Below are 27,620 nucleotides of genomic sequence, written 5' to 3'. Positions count from 1 at the left end.
GACTTGTATTATACCTTTCCATGTGCATAACCTTACATTTGTCAGTGTTAAACCTCATCTGCCACAGCCTCCAGTCTATCCAGATCCCTCTGTAGTAGTATACTGTCCTCTTCACTGTTAATTACTTTACACAGTTTAGTGTCATCTGCGAAAATTGATACTTTACTATGCAAGCCTTCTACAAGATCATTAATAAATATATTGAAGAGAATAGGGCCCAATACTGACCCCTGAGGTACCCCACTAGTGACAGTGACCCAATCTGAGTGTGTACCATTAATAACCACCCTCTGTTTTCTATCATTGAGCCAGTTACTTACCCACATACAGATGTTTTCTCCCAGTCCGAGCATTCTCATTTTATATACTAACCTTTTATGTGGTACAGTGTCAAATGCTTTGGAGAAGTCCAGATATACGACATCCATTGACTGAAATCGTAGCAATAAAAGTTAAAAGAAATACTTTACAAAAATTCAGCTAACTGGAAAACCCCTTTACAGGAGTATTTCCATCTGGGACATTGATGGCATATCCTAGCAGTGTGCCATCAATGTCAGATAGGAGTGGGTCCTAGAGGTGGGACCTGCAGCTATCTCCAGAATGAGAGATAAATATCAAAAGAGCACACTGTGCAAAGGTGTCAACCCTTCATTCACTGCTATAGTCGTTCTTAAAATAGCCAAACACGCTCATTTGGCTATTTTTGAAAATCCCATAGCAGCGAATGGAGAGCAAGCAGTGCATGCGCACTCCTTCGTATTGGGGGCCCAGTTCTGGAGATAAGACTAGGTTCCAGAGGTGGGCCGCACATCCATCATACATGAGGGGAAACGGTAACAATATTCCATCAATGTCCTATATAGGATTTATCTTGCAAATCTGGGCCTAGCACTTTTTGGAAAAAAAAAAAAAAAATCCAAAAGTACATAAGAAATGTTGGCAGAGAATGATGGTATAACTATAAAGCAACTTTTATTTTAGGCTTGGTATCCTGATACTGAAGTGGATTGTTCTTTATCCACCTTACAATACAGTTGAAATACAGCTATTACACTAGACATGAAAGATGAATATGTAACCGCTGAAGTGCAAATGGTTTGCATCCAGAGTATATAGGCCTTTAGAAAGAAAATTGTGCCACCTAGTGTTCAAACAGAGAAGCACACGTCCATGTCATTAACTGCTGATGGTGTTCGGTCTAGTCAGTGTGCTGGAAGCAAATCATACATTACATGTTGTTCATACCCCTAGAAATGTTAATTATCTGGTGGTTTGAATCTAGATGCATGAATAATACAGTAAACAGAGCTTTTAAATCTGGACATTTTCCTTTAGATGATTACATACTATGCATCTTGGCACAAGGTCACCTCTAAAAATCTGTAACTGATGAGATGGTAAATAGAAATCTAAAAAAGTATCCTATGGCTCAGAAAAAGCATAGCAATTTCACATGCAGAAAGTCTTGTGGGGCTTGTACCTGTGGAACATTATAATCTCAAGTGCTCCAAAAAAAAAAAATTTGCCCAGAAAAATTACATAGACAGCAGTCCTGCAATGGAGTAAAGAATATCTGGCTACAAGGCAGTGGAAACTAAGGTAAGCATAGGAAAAATTACATGGTAAAAAAACTAAGCATAGAAAAAAAACAAAAAAAAAAACAAAACACTAAAATCTTCTATTCTTCGCCTCTAAACACAATATAACATACAACAAAGACGGCAAGACAGAGCAGTTGTCATTTTCGTGAAGGGTCAGACGAGCCTCCTTAAACAGACGTGGATTTACTGGTGCGTGGAACAGACAGAAGCGCGAGTTATTTTTCATGTCCTTTTTGCCGGTTTAGCAGTCAGCTGTTTCTCTCTTTCAAACTCCCGCTCTCTTTGCTGTTCTTGCTTTAGGTTTTCCTCCTGCTTTTTTTGCTGGAGCTTCAGTGCACGTTTCTGAAACAAATAAGACTATCATCAGCAGTAAACACATCTACATTGTATCATGAAGACGTCTTTGGTTGGGGTACCAAACTCCAAATTTGGCCCAGGTGAAGGCATGCACAGCTACACCTCTGGCTCCTGCGCTACCAGACATCAGCTATCCACCTATAGAAATGGCCTGCATTTAATGATACATTTCCCATGTAATGGCAGCAGCAACTGAAAGGCTTCCCCCAACTGAAACACTGAAAAGTGTTTTCCAAAAATGACTTTTACGACAAAACCATGAAAAAATTTCTAGAAAGCCTTATTGGTAGGCAGTGGTGTTGAGAGCATAGGGAATTCAGGGTTCTTCTTCCCAATGCCTTATATATCCAGGCTCCACTTCTCTCAAATGCATCATGTAGGAGTAAAACTTCCCGATCTAAAACTTACTTTTAATTTGGAGGTCTTTTCATGGAGCAGAATCATTTCCTTCCTAATGTTCACTAATTTGTTGTGGTAATATTTGGCTTCTGAAAACTAAGTAAGAGAAAAACAAGATTTATTTAGGCAACAAGTAAATGTAACAGAGAAGAGTTTCCCAACGATGGCCTCCATTTTTTTTCTGAAATATGCCACTACGTGTAAATGATGATACTTACCATGATGGTTAAAAGTTAGGGGGCTGGGAGATTAGCATTAGTCAGTATATGCTTTAAAGGGGTTGTCCGGGTTCAGAGCTGAACCCGGACATCCCTCCATTTTCACCCAGGCAGCCTCCCTGACTTGAGCATCAGAGCAGTTTATGCTCCGATGCTCTCCTTTGCCCTGCGCTAAATCGTGCAGGGCAAAGGCATTTTTTGGAGAGCCGGTGATGTACTGGGCTCTCCATGGGGCTGCCAGGAAGCCCGGTGACATCACCGGCACTGATGGGCGGGCTTTAGTGCTACCCTAGCCAGTAAAACGGCTAGGGCAGCGCTAAAGCCCGCCCATCAGAGCCGGTGACGTCACCGAACACACTGCCGGGCGGAAGGTTCCGCCCGGCAGTGTGTGATTGTAAACAAAAGAGACCTTGCCCTGCACGATTTAGCGCAGGGCAAAGGAGACCATCGGAGCATGAACTGCTCCGATGCTCAAGTCAGGGAGGCTGCCTGGGTGAAATTATGGGTATGTCCGGGTTCAGCTCTGAACCCGGACAACCCCTTTAACCCTTAGAGAACCTTGCGATTTTCCATTTTTGCGTTAAAATTTTTCACTCCCTGTCTTCCCATAGTCCTAACTTTTTTATTTTTCCGTTCACATAGCCTTATGAGGGCTTATTTTTTGCGGGACAAGTTGTACTTTCTAATGGCACCATTTACGGTAGCATACAATGTAGTGGAAAGCAGGGTAAAAGTTCCAAATGGGGTGAAATTGGGAAAATACGCAATTCTGACAATGTTTTTTTTTTTTACATCATTCCAGGTCAGTACGGTTACAACAATACCACACTTTTTGAATACTGAAAAAAAAATTAAAATATTTGAAGCCTTCAGGAAAAAAAAATTAATTTCACCATATTCTGACCCCTATAACGTTTTTGCAGATATGTGTGCGGGGCTCTGTGATGGCTCATTTTTTTGCAGGGCGATCTGTACTTTTCAGTGATACCATTTTGAAGTGTGTGCGACTTTTTGATCACTTTTTATAAAAAATTCTTGGGGAGCAGAAGTGAAAATAAAATGGCGTATTGGTTTTTATGTTTTTCCTGTTACGCCATTTGACATTAATATTGTTATATTTGAATTGTATGGGCATTTTTGCACGCGGCAATGCCCATGATGTTTTTTTTTTTTATCGGTTAATTATTTTTAGGAAAGGGGGGCGATTTGAACTTTTAGATTTTTTTTTTTTTTTTTAAAAGCTTTTTTTAAGTCACCCTGGGTGACTATAACTGGCAATCATTAGGTTGCCCATTGTGTTCATTCATGGCTATATAGCCATCATTGAACACTTCATTTTCAATATAACAATACAGTGCTGCCACCCGCTTCCCCACTGCTCTGATGCCATGGTCACATTTGACCATGGCATCTAAAAAGGGGGAAATATATGCAATCAGACTTATGGCTGATCGCATATATGTGCTACGGGTGTCTTCTATTTTAAACAGCAGAAACCCTGCGGCTATGTCGCCCACTGCACGTGCGAGTGGGCGCCATGTTTAAAGACTGGACTTCCGCTGTACATGTCCTGAAGGGGTTTAAAAACCATGGCCGCTCTCTTCTAGAAGCAGTGCCACACCAGTCTATGGGCTGTGTCAGGTATTACAGCTCAGCTTCGTTGAAGTGAATGAGCTGCTATACCGCAACCAACCTGTGGAAAGGTGCGACGCTGTTTTTGGAAGCAATCAGCCATTTGTTTCTAATCTGGGGCAAACTTTAAGTTCTAAATATGACATTAGATGTATAATAAACTCAATTTCCATTTTGATATATACAAATGTGTGCAAATAATTACCATGATCCACCTGACCTGAAATGAAAATTAGAAGGCTGGGATGTCAGCAGAAGTCAAGTTACTTTTGCATCTTTACACGTGTTCTCATTTACTATTGAGCTGATTATTGGAGGTGCATGATTTTACCAGTTGCCTGAATGAAGAGTGTCCAGTCCCTTGGCTTTTTTCAGTTTTACATAGACATTTAAATCAGGGCCCTGTATGACGAATCTGTTTCAAACTCATCCATTGTTAATGATGACAAGAACAGAGAGATTAGAGCTATGGACTTTGCTTTTCTTAGGCCTTCTTCACATATCTCACATATGTCAGTAGCCCTCCAGCATGAAGCAGAAAACAGCAGAACTGAGCCAAAACTGATCCAATAGTTTTCTATGGGCTCATTCTCATACACCCGGCTCATCAGTCGTGATGCCGGATCTCAAATAGCCGGACACAAAAATGCTCCATGCTCGGTTATTCTGTCCGGCTCCATCAATGTGTTGATGCTGGATCTGTACACTACAATGCAGTACACATATATCAGTTGTGTCCAGATCCCAAAATAAAATAGCTGGCTGGACACAACTGATATCTGTGAAGTGGGTCTTACCATAAAAAAAAAAAAACAACAAAAAAAAAAAAAACACTGGAAACTAGGCAAAAGGAAAAAACAAAAAAGGAATTATCCCATGAAAGGTATTTATCACCTAGCCACAGGATGTTTGACTGCTGAGGGTCTGACCACTGGCACCTTCAGCAAACCTAAGAATGGAGGGATCCCAAGTTGCCTGTCTGAATAGAGCAGTAGTGCACGTCGGTCCAACGCTCCGTTTGCTTCTATGTAATTGACGGTGCTATTTTTGTGAGATAACCGCTTTCATGTGAACTTAGTTAACATCAGAAGGTAATCTGCTCAGTCTATAGCCTAAATATACTTCCCCACATTTTCATATCGCCATATGTACAGTCGTGGCCAAAAGTTTTGAGAATGACAAAAATATTAGTTTTCACAAAGTTTGCTGCTAAACTACTTTTAGATCTTTGTTTCTGTGATGTAGTGAAATATAATTACATGCACTTCATACGTTTCAAAGGCTTTTATCGACAATTACATGACATTTATGTAAAGAGTCAGTATTTGCAGTGTTGTCCCTTCTTTTTCAGGACCTCTGCAATTCGACTGGGCATGCTCTCAATCAACTTCTGGGCCAATTCCTGACTGATAGCAACCCATTCTTTCATAATCATTTCTTGGAGTTTGTCAGAATTAGTGGGTTTTTGTTTGTCCACCCGCCTCTTGAGGATTGACCACAAGTTCTCAATGGGATTAAGATCTGGGGAGTTTCCAGGCCATGGACCCAAAATGTCATCGTTTTGGTCCCCGAGCCACTTAGTTATCACTTTTGCCTTATGGCACGGTGCTCCATCGTGCTGGAAAATGCATTGTTCTTCACCAAACTGTTGTTGGATTGTTGGAAGAAGTTGCTGTTGGAGGGTGTTTTGGTACCATTTTTTATTCATGGCTGTGTTTTTGGGCAAAATTGTGAGTGAGCCCACTCCCTTGGATGAGAAGCAACCCCACACATGAATGGTCTCAGGATGCTTCACTGTTGGCATGACACAGGACTGATGGTAGCGCTCACCTTTTCTTCTCCGGACAAGCCTTTTTCCAGATTCCCCAAACAATCGGAAAGAGGCTTCATCGGAGAATATGACTTTGCCCCAGTCCTCAGCAGTCCATTTACCAAACATTCTGCAGAAGATCAATCTGCCCCTGATGGTTTTTTTGGAGAGAAGTGGCTTCTTTGCTGCCCTTCTTGACACCAGGCCATCTTCCAAAAGTCTTCGCCTCACTGTGCGTGCAGATGCGCTCACACCTGCCTGCTGCCATTCCTGAGCAAGCTCTGCACTGGTGGCACTCTGATCCCGCACCTGAATCCTCTTTAGGAGACGATCCTGGCGCTTGCTGGACTTTCTTGGATGCCCTGAAGCCTTCTTAACAAGAATTTAACCTTTTTCTTTGAAGTTCTTGATGATCCTATAAATTGTTGATTGAGGTGCAATCTTAGTAGCCACAATATCCTTGCCTGTGAAGCCATTTTTATGCAACGCAATGATGGCTGCACGCGTTTCTTTGCAGGTCACCATGGTTAACAATGGAAGAACAATGATTTCAAGCATCACCCTCCTTTTAACATGTCAAGTCTGCCATTTTAACCCAATCAGCCTGACATAATGATCTCCAGCCTTGTGCTCGTCAACATTCTCACCTGAGTTAACAAGACGATTACTGAAATGATCTCAGCAGGTCCTTTAATGACAGCAATGAAATGCAGTGGAAAGGTTTTTTTTGGGATTAAGTTAATTTTCATGGCAAAGAAGGACTATGCAATTCATCTGATCACTCTTCATAACATTCTGGAGTATATGCAAATTGCTATTATAAAAACTTAAGCAGCAACTTTTCCAATTTCCAATATTTATGTAATTCTCAAAACTTTTGGCCACGACTGTACTTTAAAAGCAGTTATGTGAAACTTACCAGGGCGTTGATATCAAGAATTGAATTACACTCTCGAAATTTGGAAATTTCTTGCTCAAGCGTGTCTAACAATACCACTTGATTTTGCCTGCAACAAAATATATAGGGTATTATAAAAAACAATCCTTTTGTGTGCCAATTTATTTTAATAGCAGAAAGGCAATTGTATAGCAGTTCCAAACTGTTAGTTTTAGTGATCTGACAGTGATTAATAATCCTGCTCCAACTATAGACACAGTAATGGATTACTGATGGCCTATTCTTAGAATAGGCCATGAATATCAGATCATGTGAACGGGACAAAGCTGCAAAGTTTAAATAGCCTGCACTGCCGATACTCGCAGCCTGATTTTTGGCAGTATGAACCTCAATGTCTGGACCAATGTACACAATCAAGAGGCTGCAACACTTGCCAGGCTGCCAAAGCCCTTTCCAGCAGCTCATCGTCGGGGGTGCAGAGAGTTGGACTGCATCAATCTAATATTGATAGTCATCAATTTTAAAAGCCTGTTTAACCCCTTTAGGGTTGTTCCATCACAACAACTCATCTCCTATGCACATGATAGGGGACAAGTGTCTGAATAGCGTGGTTCCAACCACTGGGGCCCCGCTGATCACAAGAACAGGGACCCATTTTCCCATGTGTGTCCACCGCTCCATTCAATTCTATGGGAGCGCTGTCTCCATAGGCCCCATAGAGCAGAAGGGAACGGCACTGTACAGGTGTTCGGCACTCCATTCAAACAGGGGGAACACTGCCCGTTCTCATGATTGGCAGGATCCGCAGTGGTCAGACACTTATCCCCTATTTTGTGGATAGGGGATAAGTTGTTGTAATGGGACAACACATTTAATTTTATGGCAGTGTGAAGGCTCAATTGACAGCTACGTCCTGCCAGAAATGTCTGTTGGCAGTCTGTGTGCAGGAATTCTCCCTCTGACTGCTTACTTGTGCAACTGGTGAAAAAAAGTTGATCAAGAAGAGCAAAGATCAGCTACTCCACAGGCAGATCATGCCGTCGTCAGAGGCGGGAGCAGTCCTAGGTAGCTTTAGGACAATCTGTATAATTAGGCTGCAGACTGCTACACAGTTCGTACCTCCCTAAAAGAATTAATGTAGATGCATTCATACATACGTGAGCTCCTGTAAGGAAAGCTTGGCGTCCTGAAGATTGGGCAAGTAGTGAGAAATAAGCCCTGCACTCAGCTGCTCCACAGCTCTTGAGTCCAGAGAAGGCAGGTCATCTGGCAATCCTTCATCTACAACCTCAATACTTTCTCCTGGAGAACATTTACCGAAAGCATGAACACATTTAATGATGTGGTTCACATCACTTTGAAAGCACACTATGTACTAAGAATACAGAACAGGCTTTATGCATAAGTGGAAACACTTCTCTGATATTCTTACAATTATTTTCGATTATGCATCACAATTACATGGGACTTCACTGAATAGCAGTATAAGTCTTCCATAATGATTGATTGCGTTTAACAGGATAAAAATACCATTTGTGAAGCTTTTATTATCAGTGTGAATATAAACTCTTATTCCGAAATATTCTGTTCTAGCAAGTGCCTAGGAGGTGCTGCTTCGGTGAAAGCTGTAGTGGCCTACTGGATGGATGCTACAGCTGTCACTCCAAGTGCCTTTGCAGAAGCAGAACCTGGTGGAATAAAGGTTCATAGTAACACTGCTACTGATAATAATAGCATTGTAAGGCCTCATGCACACGAATGTAGTTTGGGTATGCATCCCAGCTGTGTTTTTAGCGGTTCGGATGCGTACTCATTCACTTTAAAGGGGCCGCAAAAGATGCGGCCAGCACTCCGTGTGCTGTCCGCATCCGTACCTCCGTTCTACGGTACCTCCGACCTATCCTTGTCCATATCATTGACAAGGATAGGACTGGTCGATTAAGGGCCAGACCTTCAGTTCCGCAAAATATGGAACGCACACGATCTGTATTTGTATTTTGCAGACCGCAAAACACGGTACCGCCGTGTGCATGAGACCTTAAAGGTATGTTTGTACTGCTCACCATGACCCAGCCCTTCCAGCAATTTAGCTTGGCCAAAACTGCTAACAGATTCCATTTAAAGTGAAAATATGCTTAGCAAAATAAAAACTGCAATTCCATGATGTGGCATTTTTTTTATTGTCTGAAGTATTGCTTCATAGCTAAGGCGATATTCACACAATGTCTGGTTTGTACGTCTGTACACCCAAGGAAATGCTATAGAAGCAATGGAAATCTGACAAAATAGACCCTGACAGCAGTGCTAACCATACACATGAGGTTAATGTCTCAATTATGGCCGAAAATGGTGTGCAAAAAAAAATAGTGCGATTGACTGTTCGCAACTAAGTGACTGTTAACAGACCTCATCTGTTCACAGGGTCACCACTGGAGTGAAATGTGAATACAGCCTCAAAGGAGCCATTCTGTAGGAAGACACTGCATATAGTGACAGTCTCATGTGACAGGGAGATGACATCCGCATCATTACAATGAGCCCACATGAAAGCATGAGCAGGCGCTTATAATACAGATCTAACTTTGCAGAAATTAGATTATACTTACTGAACAACTGAAATCTCTGCAATGATCTCCAAACTCTCCATGTGTTGCAAAACTACAACTCCATCATGCATCAACAATCTGCAGACATCAGGTCATGATGGGAGTTGAAGTTTTGCAACATCTGAAGTCACAGGTTGGCAAAAACCATTCTAATGTAATGATGCTACATGGTAATCAATCCTCTCATGAGTGGGGTGATCAGATCATACCCTGCAGGTGCCAAAAACTAAAATCAGGTTCCCTGTAGCTCAGACTGTGGCCTGGCAGTGCCATGCATTAGATACTAGCATGTCACACATATTTAGTACTCCAATACCCAGAGGGTGACCACTACAGATATCCAATGTACACTGGGGTCCAGCAATTGCTCGGGGCAGTCACTACACGGCTACCTACCTACCTGCGGCAACATTATGCCCTTGGGAGGATGTGCTGCTCTCTACTACTTGGCCATCACTCTTCCCTCCTTCCTCCATGAAATCCAGCCCTTGCTGCCTTGGAGCGGACACATAAAGCTGGTTTCAGCCGCAGTCTGCCTATGACACGTGATCCAGGGGACTAGAAACCCGGAAGCAACTCGTTTACTTTCTCCTCAGATTATTTCTGTTTGTTTAAAGTTGTTTTAAATAAAGCTTGAACGAAAAAAAAATATGTTTCGCTTCAGTACACCCATTACACCGCTAGAGGTCTCTAGTACAGAAAGGTGACAGCTCCAAGTGCAAAAGCGGGGCCAATATGTTTTGTTCTAATGGAACTACAAGGCTCAGCCAGCTTCTCAAAACGACTGGTTATAGTGCTAAACTGGTCAGTCAATGCGCGCTCACGAGGTGTCACGTGAGTCAGATTAAAGCGCGCACACGGGAACCTAGCTGTCAGCGATGCGCGAATCACGTGACATATAGAGCTTTATAGCGAGAGTCATATGACGTCCTCTCAGTAGGGCGGGTGACTGTGTGGTCATGTGATGCGTTGTTTAGAGCCGAAACCCGGAAGTGGCAGTGTCAAAACACGTCGGGGGCAGCGGCTCGGAGGTTCTGTCGGGAGAGTGCTGAAGCCCGGCTGCCATGTGGCGGCCTCACTCCTGGTGGAGCGCGGTCCGGTTAAAGCTCCGGAGAGGTGACCAGCCTCCCTACCTGAGCGATGACGCCGGCTTTGACTACCCGGATGAGGTGGCAGCGGAGGACGAGCTGCCCCGCTTCAACAAGCTGCGGGTACTGGTTGCCGATGATGCCCCAGCCATTAATGGCGGCCCCCTGGCCCTGTCCTCCGATGATGACTCGCTGCTGGAACGAGATGCCCCGCAGGCCCGGGCAGAGCCGTGCGATGGCTGCCGCCAGGAGCGGGAGCGGAGGAAGCAGAGCATGGTGAAGAGGAGGCTGGGGCTGGCGGCGGTCCTCTACCTTCTCTTCATGGTGGGCGAGCTGATCGGTGAGTGGGCCAAGTAGTACATGATTAGATGTGTGCTATGTATGCCAAGGCTGTCCTCTGATTTATATAGCGCTGACATATTCCGCAGCGCTTTACAGACATGATCACTGCTTGCTGTCCCCCGGAGCTCACAATCTAAGTTCCCTATCAGTATGTCTTTGGAGTGTGGGAGGAAACCCGAATAACTGGAGGAAACCCACACAAACACAGGGAGAACATACAAACTCCATGTAGATGGAACGTAGGACCCCAGCGCTCATCACTGAACCACCGCGCTGCTCTGTGTGTGTGCGGGGTATACACCTGGAAAGCTCATGCCAGGCTGCAGTCATCAGACAGATGCCAAAGGAGTGTCCTTTTGGCATCCATCAGGTTCAGACAGGACTGCAAGTAACAGCACTGATCTCCTTCATACAAGCCTTGTAATCTGCAATCTAAACCAAGGGGAGAAAGTTTTGTCTCTTACAATCGCCTGCTCGCTAGCAGAGGAGACCACTGTTATTACATGCAGCGATCTCCTCCTCAGTATAGGGAGGAGCGAGCGCTGTCCCCATGCTGTACAGTGGTTTGCCGGCAGCAGATTGTTATTAGACAGCAAAAGATTTGGATTGCCTGATGATTGAGCATTTGCTCGTTCATTGGGCAATTGGCAGCAGTATTACACTGCCAGATGATCACTAATGAGTGTTCGTTAACGATTATCTGCCGAAAAATCAGGCCGTGTAAGGGTACGTTCACACTAGCGTTTTTGTTTTCTGGTATTGAGTTCCGTCACAGGGGCTCAATACCGCAAAAAACTGATTAGTTTTATCCTAATGCATTCTGAATGGAGAGCAATCCGTTCAGGATGCATTAGGCTACTTTCACACTAGCGTTCTGCTGTCCGCTCGTGAGCTCCGTTTGAAGGGGCTCACGAGCGGAGCAGAACGCTTCCGTCCAGCCCTGATGCAGTCTGAATGGATGCGGATCCGCTCAGACTGCATCAGTCTGGCGGCGTTCAGCCTCCGCTCCGCTCGCCTCCGCACGGCCAGGCGGACAGCTGAACGCTGCTTGCAGCGTTCGGGTGTCCGCCTGGCCGTGCGGAGGCGTGCGGATCCGTCCAGACTTACAATGTAAGTCAATGGGAACGGATCCGCTTGAAGATGACACCATATGGCTCAATCTTCAAGCGGATCCGTGCCCCATTGACTTTACATTGAAAGTCTGAACGGATCCGCTCAGGCTACTTTCGCACTTAGAAATTTTTCTAAGTTATTAATGCAGACGGATCCGTACTGAACGGAGCCTCCGTCTGCATTAATATGATCGGATCCGTTCAGAACGGATCCGATCAAGCGCTAGTGTGAAAGTAGCCTTAGTTCAGTCCCTCTTAAGTTTTTTGGACGGAGAAAATACCGCAGCATGCTGCAGTTTTCTCCCCGGCCAAAAATACTGAACACTTGCCGGAATGCTGGATCCGGCATTAATTTACATTGAAATGTATTGCCGTATGCGCAGACCTTTTTAAAAATGCAAAAAAATAATACCGGATCCATTTTTCCGGATGACACTGGAGAGACTTATCCGGTATTGCAATGCATTTGTCAGACAGATCTGTCTGACAAATGCCATCAGTTTGTGTCCGGATTGTCGGATCCGGCAGGCAGTTCCGGCAACAGAACTGCCTGCCGGAATCCCCTGCCGCGAGTGTGAAAGTAGCCTTAATACAGGCTTTATGTATATTGTGTACACGGCGTCTTGAATATAGAACGTGCTTGTACCCAGCTTTTTGCAGCCTCCCTCGATCAGTCCTTAGGGCAAAATATCTTTTGCAAGAGGAAGGAAAATAAAAATGTCATTCAGAATTTTCCCTCTGACTATATACATAAACCATCTCATCAAACAGGTTTGCTGCATGGAAACACCTTGGACTTTCTTTAAAGCAGGTCATTCGTATGCCAAGGACACTACTTACTGCTGGATGGGTGCAAGGGAGACTGTTGTGAACATGTCCATGTGTGCCATCTTGTAGAGCACCTGGAATAAGTACTGAGGTAGCTGAGGCACATTTCTCCACCAAGCTAGTCTCGATGGGAGAGGTTGCTGTCAAAATTGCAGGACACCTGCTTGTGAAAGAAATACCCAGCAGACACTTGAGGCTGAAGTGATTCTCCAGGGGGATGTGTGTGTCTATGTATGTACAGGTGAAACTCGAAAAATTAGAATATCGTGCAAAAGTCCATTTATTTCAGTAATGCTAATTAAAAGGAATTGCATTAATGCAGCTTAAAATTAGAATTTTGTGAAAAGGTTCAATATTCTAGCCTCAAAGTGTCGCACTCTAGTCAGCTAATTAATCCATACCCCCTGAGCAAAGGGGACCTCAAAATTGTGACTTTGGGGTTTCATAAACTGTAAGCCATAATCATCCAAATTATAACAAATAAAGGCTTGTAATATCTCGCTTTGCATGTAATGAGTCTATCTCATATGTTAGTTTCACCCTTTAAGTTGCATTACTGAAATAAATGAACTTTGCGCGATATTCAAATTTTTCGAGTTTCACGTGTGTGTATGTATGTATGTATGTATGTATGTATGTATGTCATGGCTACGGCCAAGAGGTATCCGAAGAACCCTAGGGAGAGAAACAACGGGAACAACCTAACCCAGCTAGGCGTGTCTTAGCTGACCTGACTAAATGGCTTGTTGTGTGCCCTAAGCCATGATCGTGGGTAGGCCTATAAGTGGGCATACCCTGTGGAAATGATGAGATGAGGGAGGGTGGGGCACCTGAAAACACACGCCTGGAAGTGAGGGTGTGGCTCGTATATGAAGAGCCTCCGCCCCTCCCACAAATGCAGGCTGACTAATCGGCTAAAAAAAAAACATTCACCTTAATGATCCCGGCTCAGTCACTGACACTGATTCTCCACTGATGACGGTTTGTTTTTTCATTTTTTTTTTTTACTCATTCCGCCCCCCTTAAAAAAATAAAATAAAAATTCCCCTGTAAAAAAAATCCTTTCATTTGTATGTGGGCAGGATTTGTTGAAAGTACTTTTTGTGAAGTGATCTGTATTACTCATGTTACACATGACTGTGTTCAGAACAGTCTCCTACATAGCAGCATCTTAGCACTTAGTAACAAATTCAAACCCTTTTCAGTGACAAAAAGCCATTTGGAGCAGATTTACTAATCCTGTTCAAAGGGATTGTCTAATATTTTCATATTGATGGCCTATCCTCAGCAAAGATCACAAACATCAGATCTTTGGGGATCCGGCACCATCGCTGATCAGCTGTTTGAAGTGACTGCAGAACTCCAGTGAGCGATGCAGCCTCTTCATAGACCAGTGACATCACGTTCATCAGTCATGTGGCCTAGGTGCAGCTCAGTCCCATGTAAGTGCATGGGCCTGAGCTGCAATACCAAGCGCAGCCACTATCAAATGGACAGTGCTGTGCTTGGTAAGCTGCGAGGAGGATGCCACGCTCACCAGAGTGTCGCAGTCTCTTCAGACTGTTGATCGGGTAGGGTTGGTCCCACGCTAATCTGATATTGATTTCCTATCCTGAGGGTAGGTCATCAATATCAAGCACTTGGAAAACCCCTTTAAAATGTAGACCCTGTAAACTTATATTCGGAGTATCGTGAGACTGTTTAGTGTATCACAGTGGCTGATGCTGGATTATAAATTTGCTGCATGGCTAGGTACTTTTGTCTAACTTTACACTAATTATCGATTGCCTTACTTTTGTTCCACAATTGGTTGCACTTTTTGGCACATTTGCTTCTTAAATAGGTCTTAAACCTGATGTGTCATTATGCTCTAGAATGGCTAGGCACAATCGTAGTAGTAAATTTCCTTCATTGTGTTCAGTGGGTTTGGGTCAAGTTTGACACTCAAAACCAATGGCTTTTTGAAGTTGCATGCGTTAAAGCATACCTGAGTGTTCAAGAAAAGTTTGCATAATGGCTATGCTGCTTTGTACAATAATAACTGTGAAGGGACAGTTATGTTTGAGCTTCCCTATATTTTTTTTTTTTTTTCATTTTTTTTTCAGCGTGTTTCAACTGCACGGCTAGATCCATATCACTCAGAAGTAGGGGGCATATCTCTTATGCTAGCACTGTACTGCTGTGACATCCTTTCCCTTACTTCCCACTATGTTTGTTTTCAGAAAGGCAGGAGGTTCCTGTGATGCTCAAAAGGAGTGTAGAAGCAGTTGTTTTATCAGGCTCAGGATATCGGCTACCTCGGACACCCCCACTTCCTGTGAGCAGTCTTCGGAGTCTCTGTTACCAGGGTCGGCTCTTGCCGGACAGCAGCTTAGGTGGAAGGGAGACCTCTAGTGGTCATGACTTTACAGCTTTTTTCAGGTGGATGCAGGCATATCTTTTATGTGAAGTGATTTTAGAAATTTGCTAGTTATACCATTCTCTATTAAATTGTGTGAAAGTACAGTGACTAAGTTTTTAAATCTATAATTTTTACAAAAGTTTCTCTACACTAGAAATAATAGTGTCATCTGTGAGTTGACTTTTTAAAAAAATGTGCTACTTTTATTTCCCCCTTGTCAAGGGGTTGAGGGCTTAGAGACACTATATCAACATCTCCATCTAGAGAAAGGGAGTAGTCTTTGATGGAAAAATAAACTTTCCATGTCACATGGAAATTGTGTGATGTTATTTCTAAAAGTCAGCTTGTTTATATCTTATTTCATAAGCGTCCTGCCTAGTAAAGTCTAATTAAAAAATTCTTCTCAATATACTTAACTTTTTAATCCTTTTACAACAGGTGGGTATGTTGCCAACAGCCTGGCGATCATGACGGATGCACTTCATATGCTTACTGATCTGAGCAGTATTATCCTGACTTTACTTGCACTGTGGTTGTCCGCAAAGTCTCCAAACAAGCGTTTTACATTTGGATTCCACCGCTTAGGTAGGTTTAGCTTGCGCTACTTAAAGGCTATGTACACCTTTTACGGGCTAAAAATCTTGGTGTCCGTCTGATGAAACTGAGCCAAATGGATCCGTCCTGGTACACAATGTACCGGTAAGTCAATGGGGACGGATCCGTTTTCACTGCCGCAATAGAAAACCGATCCGTCCTCCATTGACTTTCAATGGTGTTCAAGATGGATCTGTCTTGGCTATGTTAAAGATAATACAAACGGATCCGATCTGAATGGATGAAGACGGTTGTATTATCTGAACGGATCCGTCCATGACTGATCCGCACAAGACGCAAGTGTGAAAGCAGCCTAAATCACATTCTTTTCAGTAAGATAAGAACTGAGCTATAAGTGTTTATAAGGTCAGAGAGCAGAGATAAGAAGCAGTCAGTTCCCTGCCTGATGGAGCAAAGAGAAAATGCAAATCCTGCTAGTAGATAAACTCAAAGCTGTGCAGAGAAAGCAGCTCATCATTTTTAATAAAGATCGATTGAAAAAAATGACTAAGCTCAAAACTAGTACAATGCCATAATACAAAAAAATTGCCACCAAATGTGTACATAGCCTTTAAATTAAGTGAAATATGTGTCAGAAATACCTACAATAAATAGTAGAGGTCACTGATGTTTGCTTCACTTGTAATGCCATTGTCCTTAGCCCCTGAATTCCCAATTTGTGAACCTGAAAACAGATTCCCTTTTTTGGGAATTCTCAGTTCTAAGGGGTTGTGCACTGTAACAATACTGATGACCTATCTAAAGCAAATATCAGATTGGCAGGGGTCTTGCTCCTGACACCCCCGCTGATTAGGGTTTCGGCGCTTGTGTGAACCCTGTTTCCTTATAAGTTGAGGGTCTAACTCTCTGTATCCCTGATTATCAGTTGCTTGAAGTGGTTGTGGTGCCTGTGCAAGCGCTGTATCCTCCTCAAAGTTTACCTGCACACCATCTAGCTAGTAGTGGTAATGCAGCGCAATTACAACTGCTCATCCCATTCGGTTGGTGTGCAGGTAAACTTTGAAGAGGATACAGCGCTTGCACAGGCACCACAACCACTTCAAGCACCTGATAATCAGAGATACAGAGAGTTAGACCCTCACAGATATGATATTGATGACCTATCCTGGGCATAGGTCATCAATATCATTACAGCACACAACCCGTTTAATAGGGGAGGGTCTTGTACAGAGTGAGTACAAAATGCATCCCTTAGTAGGGGTGGTTCAAAGTGGAGAAACCTGTGATAGGGTGAATTCTTGTATTTCCCCCCATGGGTCACTCTACAAGAGAATGGATGGTAGTAACCGGGACTGATCTGTCTTCCGGTTGTCAGTTGCAGCATCTCCCCTATCCCTTACTGTATTAGTTTATATAGCACTTACATATTCCGCAGCACAGTATGGAGATTGAAGTCACTCTTATTGGAGGGGTTCACAATGTAAACTCTGAATTAACCTGCATATTTTTGGAGTGTGGGGGAAACTGATGTACATGGAGCAGATACAAACTCCATGCAGATGTTGACCTTGGTTGGATTCAAATCCAGGACCCCAACCCTACAAGGCACCAGTGCTACCCACTGAGCTAGAGACACACACAGAATTTAAAGCTAGGATATAAAGATCTAATTTCTGCCTACAAGAAGTACTGACATATTATACACAATAGTTCCTTGACGGTGAAAGGGGTAATTAGTGTTGAGCAAAGCGAGCTTGGGATGCAGAACCGAAAGTTGCTTCGCTCAAAACTTCTGATTAATACTGTACGGAGATCCGTCTCCATACACTATTAAAATGTATGGACTTCGATGAGCCGAAGACACATCGCACGAGACGTCGTTGAATAACTTCGGTAGTGGGAAAACCACTTTAAAACTTGGAACCAAATCGCTTCGCTCAACACTAGGTGTAGTGACCGCACCTAAGGGTTCAGCTTTTATTTTGTAACCTGCACTTAAAATGTAAACCTTACATAAGCCCATTATTTCTAGTTTAGTAATGCATGTTTCCTCTTGATGAACTGGTTTATAATGGGTATCTTTACCAGTCTACTGCAATACATCACTTTATGCAGATGACTGTGCTATTGCTCAATATGGAAGATGTGTATTTGACTCGTAAAGTGGGTTTCTGCTCAGGGGGAGTACACGAAAACTCTTTCAAAATTCCATTGAATGGATTTTCCCAGTTTTACATCTACATGTGCATCCTTTTCAATGTGAGAGTCGCTTCCTTCACTTTACTGCTGCCCCTCGTGATCCTGGCAGCAGACTGTTATTTCATAAATTACCTCTGTCTGCTGATGGGTGGACAGTGAAGCTGCAAAACCTTTACCTTCACTTTAAAGGCAAATGTTTCCTTGTGTTCCAAGGCGCAGGCAGGATACATGCTCATATAAAACAGCCGGATTTATCCCATGGAACACATCTGATCTAACCTGATCTCGTTCGGTGCATGTGGAGCTCATCTTCTCTTCTGTCCTTGCAGAGGTTCTGTCGGCCATCATCAGTGTGTTACTGGTGTACGTTCTCACAGGATTTTTGCTTTATGAAGCAGTTCAGAGAACAATTCACATGGACTACAGCATTAATGGAGATGTAATGCTGATAACGGCGGCTGTCGGTGTTGCGGTGAACCTCATGTAAGTTAAACACTTGGCTGGTAAGGATGATTAGACTGATTCTGCAGTTAAGTGTGTATCTATATACAGTTGCAAGAAAAAGTATGTGAACCCTTTGGAATGATATGGATTTCTGCACAAATTGGTCATAAAATGTGATCTGGTCTTCATCTAAGTCACAACAATAGACAATCACAGTCTGCTTAAACTAATAACACACCAAGAATTACATTTTACCATGTTTTTATTGAACACACCATGTAAACATTCACAGTGCAGGTGGAAAAAGTATGTGAACCCCTAGACCAGGCATGCTCAACCTGCGGCCCTCCAGCTGTTTCAAAACTACAACTCCCAGCATGCCTAAACAGCCTACTGCAGCGCATTGTGGGAGTTGTAGTTTTACAACAGCTGGAGGGCCGCAGGTTGAGCATGCCTGCCCTAGACTAATGACCTCTCCAAGAGCTAATTGGAGTGAGGTGTCAGCCAACTGGAGTCCAATCAATGAGATGAGATTGGAGGTGTTGGTTACAGCTGCCCTATAAAAAACACACACCAGTTCTGGGTTTGCTTTTCACAAGAAGCATTGCCTGATGTGAACGATGCCTCGCATAAAAGAGCTCTCAGAAGACCTACGATTAAGAATTGTTGACTTGCCTAAAGCTGGAAAGGGTTATAAAAGTATCTCCAAAAGCCTTGCTGTTCATCAGTCCACGGTAAGACAAATTGTCTATAAATAGAGAAAGTCCAGCACGGTTGTGTGCATGAGCCCTAAGGCCTGTTGCACACGACCGTATGGCTTTTTCAGTGTTTTGCGGTCCATTTTAAAAATATCAGTTTTTTTTGTTTCAGTAGTGTTTTGGTTTCCGTTTTTTTGCAGATCGGAAACTGAAGCATGGCATATACAGTATACAGTAGTTACATAGAAAAATTGGGCTGGGCATAAAATTTTCAATAAATGGTTCCACAAAAACTGAACAGATACGGATGCATTCCGTATCCGTTCCGTTTTTGTTTTTTTCACAGCCCCATTGACTTGAATAGAGCCACGGAACGTGATTTGCAGGCAATAATAGGAAATGTTCTGTCTTTGAATGGAAATACGGAATGCATATGGAGTACATTCCGTTTTTTTTGTAGACCCATTAAAATGAATAGTTCCGTATACGGAACGCAAAAAAGGAATGTAAACGGAAAAGATAAAAGTTCGGGTGCAAGAGGCCTAAATGTAAGGGGGTCTTCTGGAGTAGTAATCCAAATACACACACCTTGGGAGGGAGTGGAGGAGGAGATCTGGGATCGTAAATATTTATAGATTATTTTGGGTTTTATTAACCCCCTTCCCGACCAGCGCCGTAATAGTACAGCGCAGAGGGACGTGACTTGCTGGCCAGCGCCGTACTATTACGGCCGCTGCAGGGGCCCCTGCTGTATGCGCCGGCATCAGTGAAAACACAGATGCTGGCGCATTAACCCCTTCTATGCCGCGGTCATCGCTGACCGCGACATAGAAGGGGTTTGCTGCGGATGATGCCGCCTATCGGGTCCCCGCGCTGCTGTGGCAGGGACCCGATGGGTGAGAAGGCAGCCTGATGCCGTGCAGAGGCTGCCCAATGCCTTGCACGGCATTGGGACATGCCTTCTAACAGGTCTCCTAGGCAACCTGTTAGTGTATTACTCTGTGTAATACACTAACAGGCAATACATTACAATACAGATGTATTGTAATGCATTGCAGAGGGGATCAGACCCCCAAAACGTAGTCAATTTAAAAAAAAAATTGTTTCAAGTAACAAAAAGAAAAAACGCCCCTTTTCCCCTGATTTTATAATAAAAAATTAAAAAAAGAAAAACACATTAGGTATCACCGTGTCCGTAACGACCGGCTCTATAAAAATATCACATGATCCACCCCTTCCGATAAACACCATAAAAAAAAGCGCCATTTTTTGTTACCTACATCACAAAAGTGCAACACCAAGCGATCAAAGAGGCGTATGTCCCACAAAATGCTACCAATAAAACCATCAGCTCATCCCGCAAAAAATGAGCCCCTACATAAGAAAATCTCTAGAAATAAAAAAACTATAGCTCTCAGAACATGACACTAAAACATAATTTTATTTTTTGTTTCAAATATGCTATTATTGTGTTAAAATGAAATAAATAAAAAAAAGTATACATATTAGGTATTGCCGCGTCTGTAACAATCTGCTCTATAAAAATACCACATGACCTAACCCCTCAGGTGAACATGGTAAAAAATAAATAAAAACAGTGACAAAAAAAGCCAATCAGTCACCTCATCCTGCAAAAAATGAGACCCTACCTAAGACAATCGGTCAAAAAATAAAAAAGCTATGGCTCTCAGACTATGGATACACTAAGGCTAAATGCATATGACCGTTGTGTGTTCTGCGGTCCGCAAATTGTGGATCCGCAAAACACGGATGGTGTCCGTGTGCGTTCCGCAATTTGCGGAACGGCACGGACAGCCATTGATACAACTGCTTATTCTTGTCTGCAAAACGGACAAGAATAAGACAGGATATAATAAATATATATATATATATATATAATAATTTTTTTTGCGGACAACGGAACGGAGCAATGGATGCGGCCCCATAGAAGTGTGCATGTAGCCTAAAACATATTTTATTTTGTTTCAAAATTTTTTAGTTTCAAAAATGCTATTGTGTAAAACTTAAATAAATAAAAGTATACATATAAGGTATTGCCACATCCGTAACAATCTATGCTCTATAAAAATCACATGACCTAACAATGTAAAAATAAATAAATGATATATATTTTTTTTTTTGGTCACCTTGCCACATAAAGTGTAATAATGAATGATCAAAAAATCATATGTACACAAAAATGGTACCAATAAAAACATCAACTCTTCCTGCAAAAAAACGAGCCCCTGCACAAGACTATCGGCAGTTAAAAAAAAAAAAAAAATATGGCGTTCAGAAAATGGAGACGCAGAAACATAATTTTTTTTTCAAAAATGCTTTATGTAAAACTGAAACAAACAAAGTAGACCTATTTAATATCATTGCGTCCGTAACAACCTGCTCTATAAAAAAAATAGCACATAATCGACCCTGTCAGATGAATGTTGTAAAAAATAAAAAAAACTGTGCGAATATAGAGCAATAAAAATCATATGTACCCCAAAATAGTACCACTAAAACTGCCACCTTATCCCCTAGTTTCTAAAATGTGGTCACTTTTTGGGAGTTCCTACTGTAAGGCCTCATGCACACGACCGTTGTGTGCATCCGTGGCCGTTGTGCCGTTTTCCGTTTTTTTTCGCGGACCCATTGACTTTCAATGGGTCCGTGGAAAAATCGGAAAATGCACCGTTTTGCAGCCGCATCCGTGATCCGTGTTTCCTGGCCGTGAAAAAAATATGACCTGTCCTATTTTTTTCACGGCCAACGGTTCACGGACCCATTCAAGTCAATGGGTCCGTGAAAGAACACGGATGCACACAAGATTGGCATCGGTGTCCGTGATCCGTGGCCGTAGTTTAGTTTTTATACAGACGGATCCGAAGATCCGTCTGCATAAAGCTTTTTCAAAGCTGAGTTTTCACTTCGTGAAAACTCAGAACCGACAGTATATTCTAACACAGAAGCGTTCCCATGGTGATGGGGACGCTTCTAGTTAGAATACACTACAAACTGTGTACAAGACTGCCCCCTGCTGCCTGGCAGCACCCGATCTCTTACAGGGGGCCGTGATCAGCACAATTAACCCCTTCAGGTGCGGCACCTGAAAGGGTTAATTGTACTATCATATCCCCCTGTAAGAGATCAGGGCTGCCAGGCAGCAGGGGGCAGACCCTCCCCAGTTTGAATATCATTGGTGGCACAGTGCGGCCCCCCCTCCCTCTATTGTAATAATTCGTTGGTGGCACAGTGTGCGCCCCCCCCCCTCCCTCCCTCCATTGTAATAATTCGTTGGTGGCACAGTGTGCGCCCCCCCCCTTCCTCCCTCTATTGTAATAAATCGTTGGTGGCACAGTGTGCGCCCCCCATTGCCCCCCCCCCTCCCTCTATAGCATTAACAACGTTGGTGGCCAGTGTGCGGCCTCCCATCTCCCCCCCCCCCCCCCATCATTGGTGGCAGCGGAGTTCCGATCGGAGTCCCAGTTTAATCGCTGGGGCTCCGATCGGTAACCATGGCAACCAGGACGCTACTACAGTCCTCGTTGCCATGGTTACTTAGCAATAGTACAATAGTTGAAGAGTCATACTTACCTGCTGCTGCGATGTTCTTGTCCGGCCGGGAGCTCCACCTACTGGTAAGTGACAGTGACAGGTCTGTGCGGCGCATTGCTAAATGAACCGTCACTTACCAGTAGGAGGAGCTCCCGACCGGACACGAACATCACAGATGCAAGATGGGAGGCCGCACACTGGCCACCAATGTTGTTAATGCTATAGAGGGAGGGGGGCCAATAATTGCCACCAACGATTTATTACAATAGAGGGAGGAAGGGGGGGGGCGCACACTGTGCCACCAACGAATTATTACAATAGAGGGAGGAAGGGGGGGGGGGCGCACACTGTGCCACCAACGAATTATTACAATAGAGGGAGGAAGGGGGGGGGGCGGGGGGGGGCACACTGTGCCACCAACGAATTATTACAATAGAGGGAGGAAGGGGGGGGGCGCACACTGTGCCACCAACGATTTATTACAATGGAGGGAGGAAGGGGGGGGGGGGCCGCACTGGCCACCAATGATATTCAAACTGGGGAGGGGGGGGGGTCTGCCCCCTGCTGCCTGGCAGCCCTGATCTCTTACAGGGGGATATGATAGTACAATTAACCCCTTCAGGTGCGGCACCTGAGGGGTTAATTGTGCTGATCACGGCCCCCTGTAAGAGATCGGATGCTGCTAGGCAGCAGGGGGCAGTCATGTACACAGTTTGTAGTATATTCTAACTAGAAGCGTCCCCATCACCATGGGAACGCCTCTGTGTTAGAATATACTGTCGGAAATGAGGTTTCACGATCTAACTCATATCCGACAGTATATTCTAACATAGAGGCGTTCCCATGGTGATGGGGACGCTTCAAGTTAAAATATACCATCGGATTGGAGAAAACTCCGATCTGATGGTATAAAAGGGACTCCGGACTTTACATTGAAAGTCAATGGGGACGGATCCGTTTGAAATGGCACCATATTGTGTCAACGTCAAACGGATCCGTCCCCATTGACTTGCATTGTAATTCAGGACGGATCCGTTTGGCTCCGCACGGCCAGGCGGACACCAAAATGACTTTTTTTTTCATGTCCGTGGATCCGCCAAAAATCAAGGAAGACCCACGGACGAAAAAACGGTCACGGATCACGGACCTACGGACCCTGTTTTTGCGGACCGTGAAAAAAAACGTTCGTGTGCATGAGGCCTAAGGGTGCATCAGGGGGGCTTAACCACCTCCTGGACGCATATACGCGCCATCTCGCGAGACGCGAGATGACACGCATATGCGGCCAGCACATGCGCAGTGCGGGTCGGTAAAAGGCGCACAAGGAGTTGGTCACCAGCCTGCCAGCCAATGATCAGCGCTGGCAGGTTGGTGACTTTTAAAATAACGAACCACCAGCCATATAACACATTATATTTAAAAAATATTATGTGTTAAATGGCTTCTGTGCTCTCTGCTGGGTCCTTTTCGTCACTTGGTCCCAGCAGAGAGCACAGATCACAGTGAGTACACCAAGCACTACATATTTAGCCCCAGATCACCCCCCCCCCCCCCATATAACCCCAATTAACCCTTTGATCACCCCGGTCAATCACTAGTGAAAGGGGAAAAAGTGATCAGTGTAAACTGTCACTTTTTTTTTTTTTCACCAGTATTGACTGTTAGGTTTAGGTTAGTTTAGGCCCCTTTGGTAGGTTGTTAGCTTCAGTTAGCGCCCAGCCCACCGCACCGCAGTCACTGATTCGCTGATTAGCGTATCGCTAATCAGCATTGGTACTTTATAGTATCTGTAAGTGATCAGAACTGATCACAGTCAGATCTATAATAGTATTAGTGTCACCTTAGCTCGCCCTCCACCCAAAACGCAGTGTTTGCCCAATCAGGCCTGATCGGTCGCCCACACGTGCGTTCACCCACGCCCGCCCCGCCACAGTGACAATTAATTTTTATTTTTTAGCACTACACAAGCGCTGCGGCGATAAAAAAATTAGTTTTGATATTTTTTTATCAATCGCAGCGGCTTCCTGTACTTCGCTAGCCTCCCATTTGCAAGACAGGCTTGCTTTTTTTTCTTGGGTAGTCTCAGGGAATACCCCCTAAATTTAGTTGACCAAATGGCAAACAAGGGGTATTCTTTTTTTTTTTTATACAAAGTTGTCACTTTACAGAGATATTTCTCTCACCCAGAGAGAAATATCTCTGTAAAGTGACAACTTTGTATAAAAAAAAAAGTAAAAAGTTGTCATTTACAGAGATATATTTTTCACACACAGTATGGATATATGTAAAAATACACCCCAAAACACATTTTCCTACTACTCCTGAATACGGCGATACCACATGTGACACTTTTTTTTTTTTTTGCAGCCTAGGTGTGCAAAGGGGCCCAAATTCCAATGAGTACTTTTAGGATTTCACAGGGCATTTTTACGCATTTGGATTCCAAACTACTTCTCACGCTTTAGGGCCCCTAAAATGCAAGGGCAGTATAAATACCCCACAAGTGACCCCATTTTAGAAATAAGACACCCCAAGGTATTCCGTGAGGGGTATGGTGAGTTCATGTAAAATTTTATTTTTTGTCACAAGTTAGTGGAATATGAGACTTTGTAAGAAAAAAATAAATAATTCAATTTCCTTTAACTTGTGACAAAAAATAAAAACTTCCATGAACTCACTATGCCCATCAGCGAATACCTTAGGGTGTCTACTTTCCGAAATGGGGTCATTTGTCTGGGCATTGTAGAACCTCAGGTAACATGACAGGTGCTCCGAAAGTCAAAGTGCGTAAATTTTTTTTTTTTTTTGCACCATAGTTTGTAAACGCTATAAATATACACTTATTGCATTTTTATTTTTTTTATCAAAGACATGTAGAACAATAAATTTAGAGAAAAATTTATATAGAAATGTAGTTTTATTTGAAAAATTTTACAACAGAAAGTGAAAAATGTCATTTTTTTGCAAACATTTCGGTCATTTTTGATTAATATCAAAAAAAGTAAAAATGTCAGCAGCAATGAAATACCACCAAATGAAAGCTCTATTAGTGAGAAGAAAAGGACGTAAAATTCATTTGGGTGGTAAGTTGTATGACCGAGCAATAAACCGTGAAAGTAGTGTAGTGCAGAATTGTAAAAAGTGGTCTGGTCATTAAGGGGGTTTAAGCTAGGGGGGCTGAGGTGGTTAAAATGGGACATGACCTCTAAAAACCAGTTTAGCAAAATCTGCCTTCCAAAAACCATATGGCATTCCTATCCTTCTGTGCCCTTACATCAGTTTACGACCACATGTGGGGTGTTTATGTAAACCGCAGAATCGGGGTAATAAATATTGAGTTTTGTTTGGCTGTTAACCCTCTGTGTTTAAAGAAAAGGATTAAAATGAAAAATCTGTCAAAGTGAAATTTTGAAATTTCATCTCCATTTTCCTTTAGTTCTTGTGGAACACCTAAAGGGTTAACAAAGTTTTTGTAAAATCAGTTTTGAGTAGCTTGAGGGGTGTAGTTTCGACAATAAGGGCATTTATGGGGAGATTCCACTATGTAAGCCCCACAAAGTGACTTCAGACCTGAACTTGTCCCTTTTAAAAAGTGGGTTTTGGAAATTTTCTTAAATTTTAAGAATTGCTTCTAAAATTCTAAGCCTTCTAACATCCCAAAAAAATAAAATGACATTTACAAAATGATGCCAACATAAAGTAGACATATGGGGAATGTTAAGTAATAAATATTTTATGAGGTATCACTTTCTGTTTTAAAAGCAGAGAAATGGAAATTTCCGGGGGTATAAGGGGTTAATATTGCAACTTGAGTGACTTAATAATATTGGGTGAAGACATATTTTTCCTTTTTACATTTCAGAGATAAGTTTGCTTAGTGGCAAATCACATTACAAGCTAAGAGTGTACATGTATGTATATGCTATATTATTAAAGAGGTTTTCCGGGAGTTTTACACTGATAGGATAGACGGTGATGGCTAACCTCCGGCACTCCAGCTGTGGTGAAACTACGACTCCCAGCATGCTCCATTCATTTCTGTGGAGTTCTGGGAACAGCCAAGCAAGGGGGCATTTTGGGAGTGGTAGTTTGATCATAGCCGGAGGTTAGCCATCACAGGGATAGGTCATCAGTATAAATGTCTTGGAAAACCTCTTTAATAGTATAGACCTTTCTTTATATGGTATAAAGGTAAAAACATTAGGGCTGGTATAAGTACAGGGTGGCCGACGAAAAAGTCTCCAATATCTCCAAATCAAACAGACTAACAATAAATCTGTCTTAGTTGTCCATAACAACCAATCAAGGCTCAGCTTTCAGTTCCTACAGGGCTCTGAAAAAATGAAAGCTGAGCTGTGATTGATTGCTATGGACAACTAAGGCTACTTTCACACTTGCGTTATTCTTTTCCGGCATTGAGTTCTGTTCTAGGGGCTCAATACCGGAAAATAACTGATCAGTTTTATTCTAATGCATTCTGAATGGAGAGCAATCCGTTCAGGACGGAGATATCTCCGTCCAAAATTCCGGAATGCCGGATCCGGCATTTTTTCCTATTGAAATGCTTTAATGCCGGATTCGGCCCCGAGTGTTCTGGCAAAACGGATCTGGCATTGCGTTCTGTGCATGCTCAGACCGCAAAAAATGTGAAAAAATAAATGCCGGATCCGTTTTTCTGGATGACACCGGAGAGACTGATCCGATATTTCAATGCATTTGTCATAAGGATCAGAATCCTGATCAGGCTGACAAATGCGATCAGTTTGCATACGTTTTGACTGATTCGGCAGGCAGTTCCGACATCTTCTGTCGCAAGTGTGAAAGTACCCTAAGATAGATTTACTATTAGGCAGTTTCATTTGGAGATATTGGAGGCA

At 43.1% G+C, this 27,620-nt stretch overlaps 2 protein-coding genes across 3 annotated transcripts in view; one reads left to right on the top strand and one right to left on the bottom strand.

The window, feature by feature from the left end:
• Positions 1 to 950: 950 nt before the first annotated feature.
• On the bottom strand, positions 951 to 10,116 carry BLOC1S6 (biogenesis of lysosomal organelles complex 1 subunit 6). 2 transcript variants are annotated; one of them, XM_040414029.1, is made up of 5 exons: positions 9,925 to 10,116; positions 8,076 to 8,220; positions 6,940 to 7,027; positions 2,370 to 2,456; positions 951 to 1,946 (listed from the first exon to the last, which is right to left on the bottom strand). In XM_040414029.1, the coding sequence occupies exons 1-5, from the start codon at positions 9,998 to 10,000 to the stop codon at positions 1,827 to 1,829; spliced, it is 516 nt and encodes a 171-aa protein (XP_040269963.1). In that variant the 5' UTR covers positions 10,001 to 10,116; the 3' UTR covers positions 951 to 1,826. The 2 variants fall into 2 exon arrangements, with proteins under 2 accessions (XP_040269963.1, XP_040269964.1); XM_040414030.1 differs by having other exon boundaries at positions 9,921 to 10,095.
• A 369-nt stretch (positions 10,117 to 10,485) lies between these two features.
• SLC30A4 (solute carrier family 30 member 4) overlaps positions 10,486 to 27,620 on the top strand; it is a 44,789-nt gene continuing 27,654 nt past the window's right edge. The window contains exons 1-3 of the mRNA XM_040414028.1: positions 10,486 to 10,952; positions 15,734 to 15,880; positions 18,379 to 18,532. Coding sequence (XP_040269962.1) covers positions 10,589 to 10,952; positions 15,734 to 15,880; positions 18,379 to 18,532 — 665 coding nt within the window. The 5' untranslated portion in view covers positions 10,486 to 10,588. The remainder of the gene's footprint in view (positions 10,953 to 15,733; positions 15,881 to 18,378; positions 18,533 to 27,620) is intronic.

This window comes from Bufo bufo, chromosome 1 (genome assembly GCF_905171765.1).
Source record: "Bufo bufo chromosome 1, aBufBuf1.1, whole genome shotgun sequence".
Classification (NCBI taxonomy): domain Eukaryota; kingdom Metazoa; phylum Chordata; class Amphibia; order Anura; family Bufonidae; genus Bufo; species Bufo bufo.
The sequence above is the reverse complement of the archived record's forward strand: the minus strand, read 5'-3'. Positions and strand labels throughout refer to the sequence as shown.

Coding starts and splice junctions, on each gene's coding strand:
- BLOC1S6 (XM_040414029.1), bottom strand. CDS start 10,000: ATGGAGGAAGGAGGGAAGAGTGATGGCCAAGTAGTAGAGAGCAGCACA. Junction 8,221..9,924: donor AGGGCATAATGTTGCCGCAG/GTAGGTAGGTAG, acceptor AATGTTCTCCAG/GAGAAAGTATTGAGGTTGTA. Junction 2,457..6,939: donor TTCTTGATATCAACGCCCTG/GTAAGTTTCACA, acceptor TCTCTTACTTAG/TTTTCAGAAGCCAAATATTA.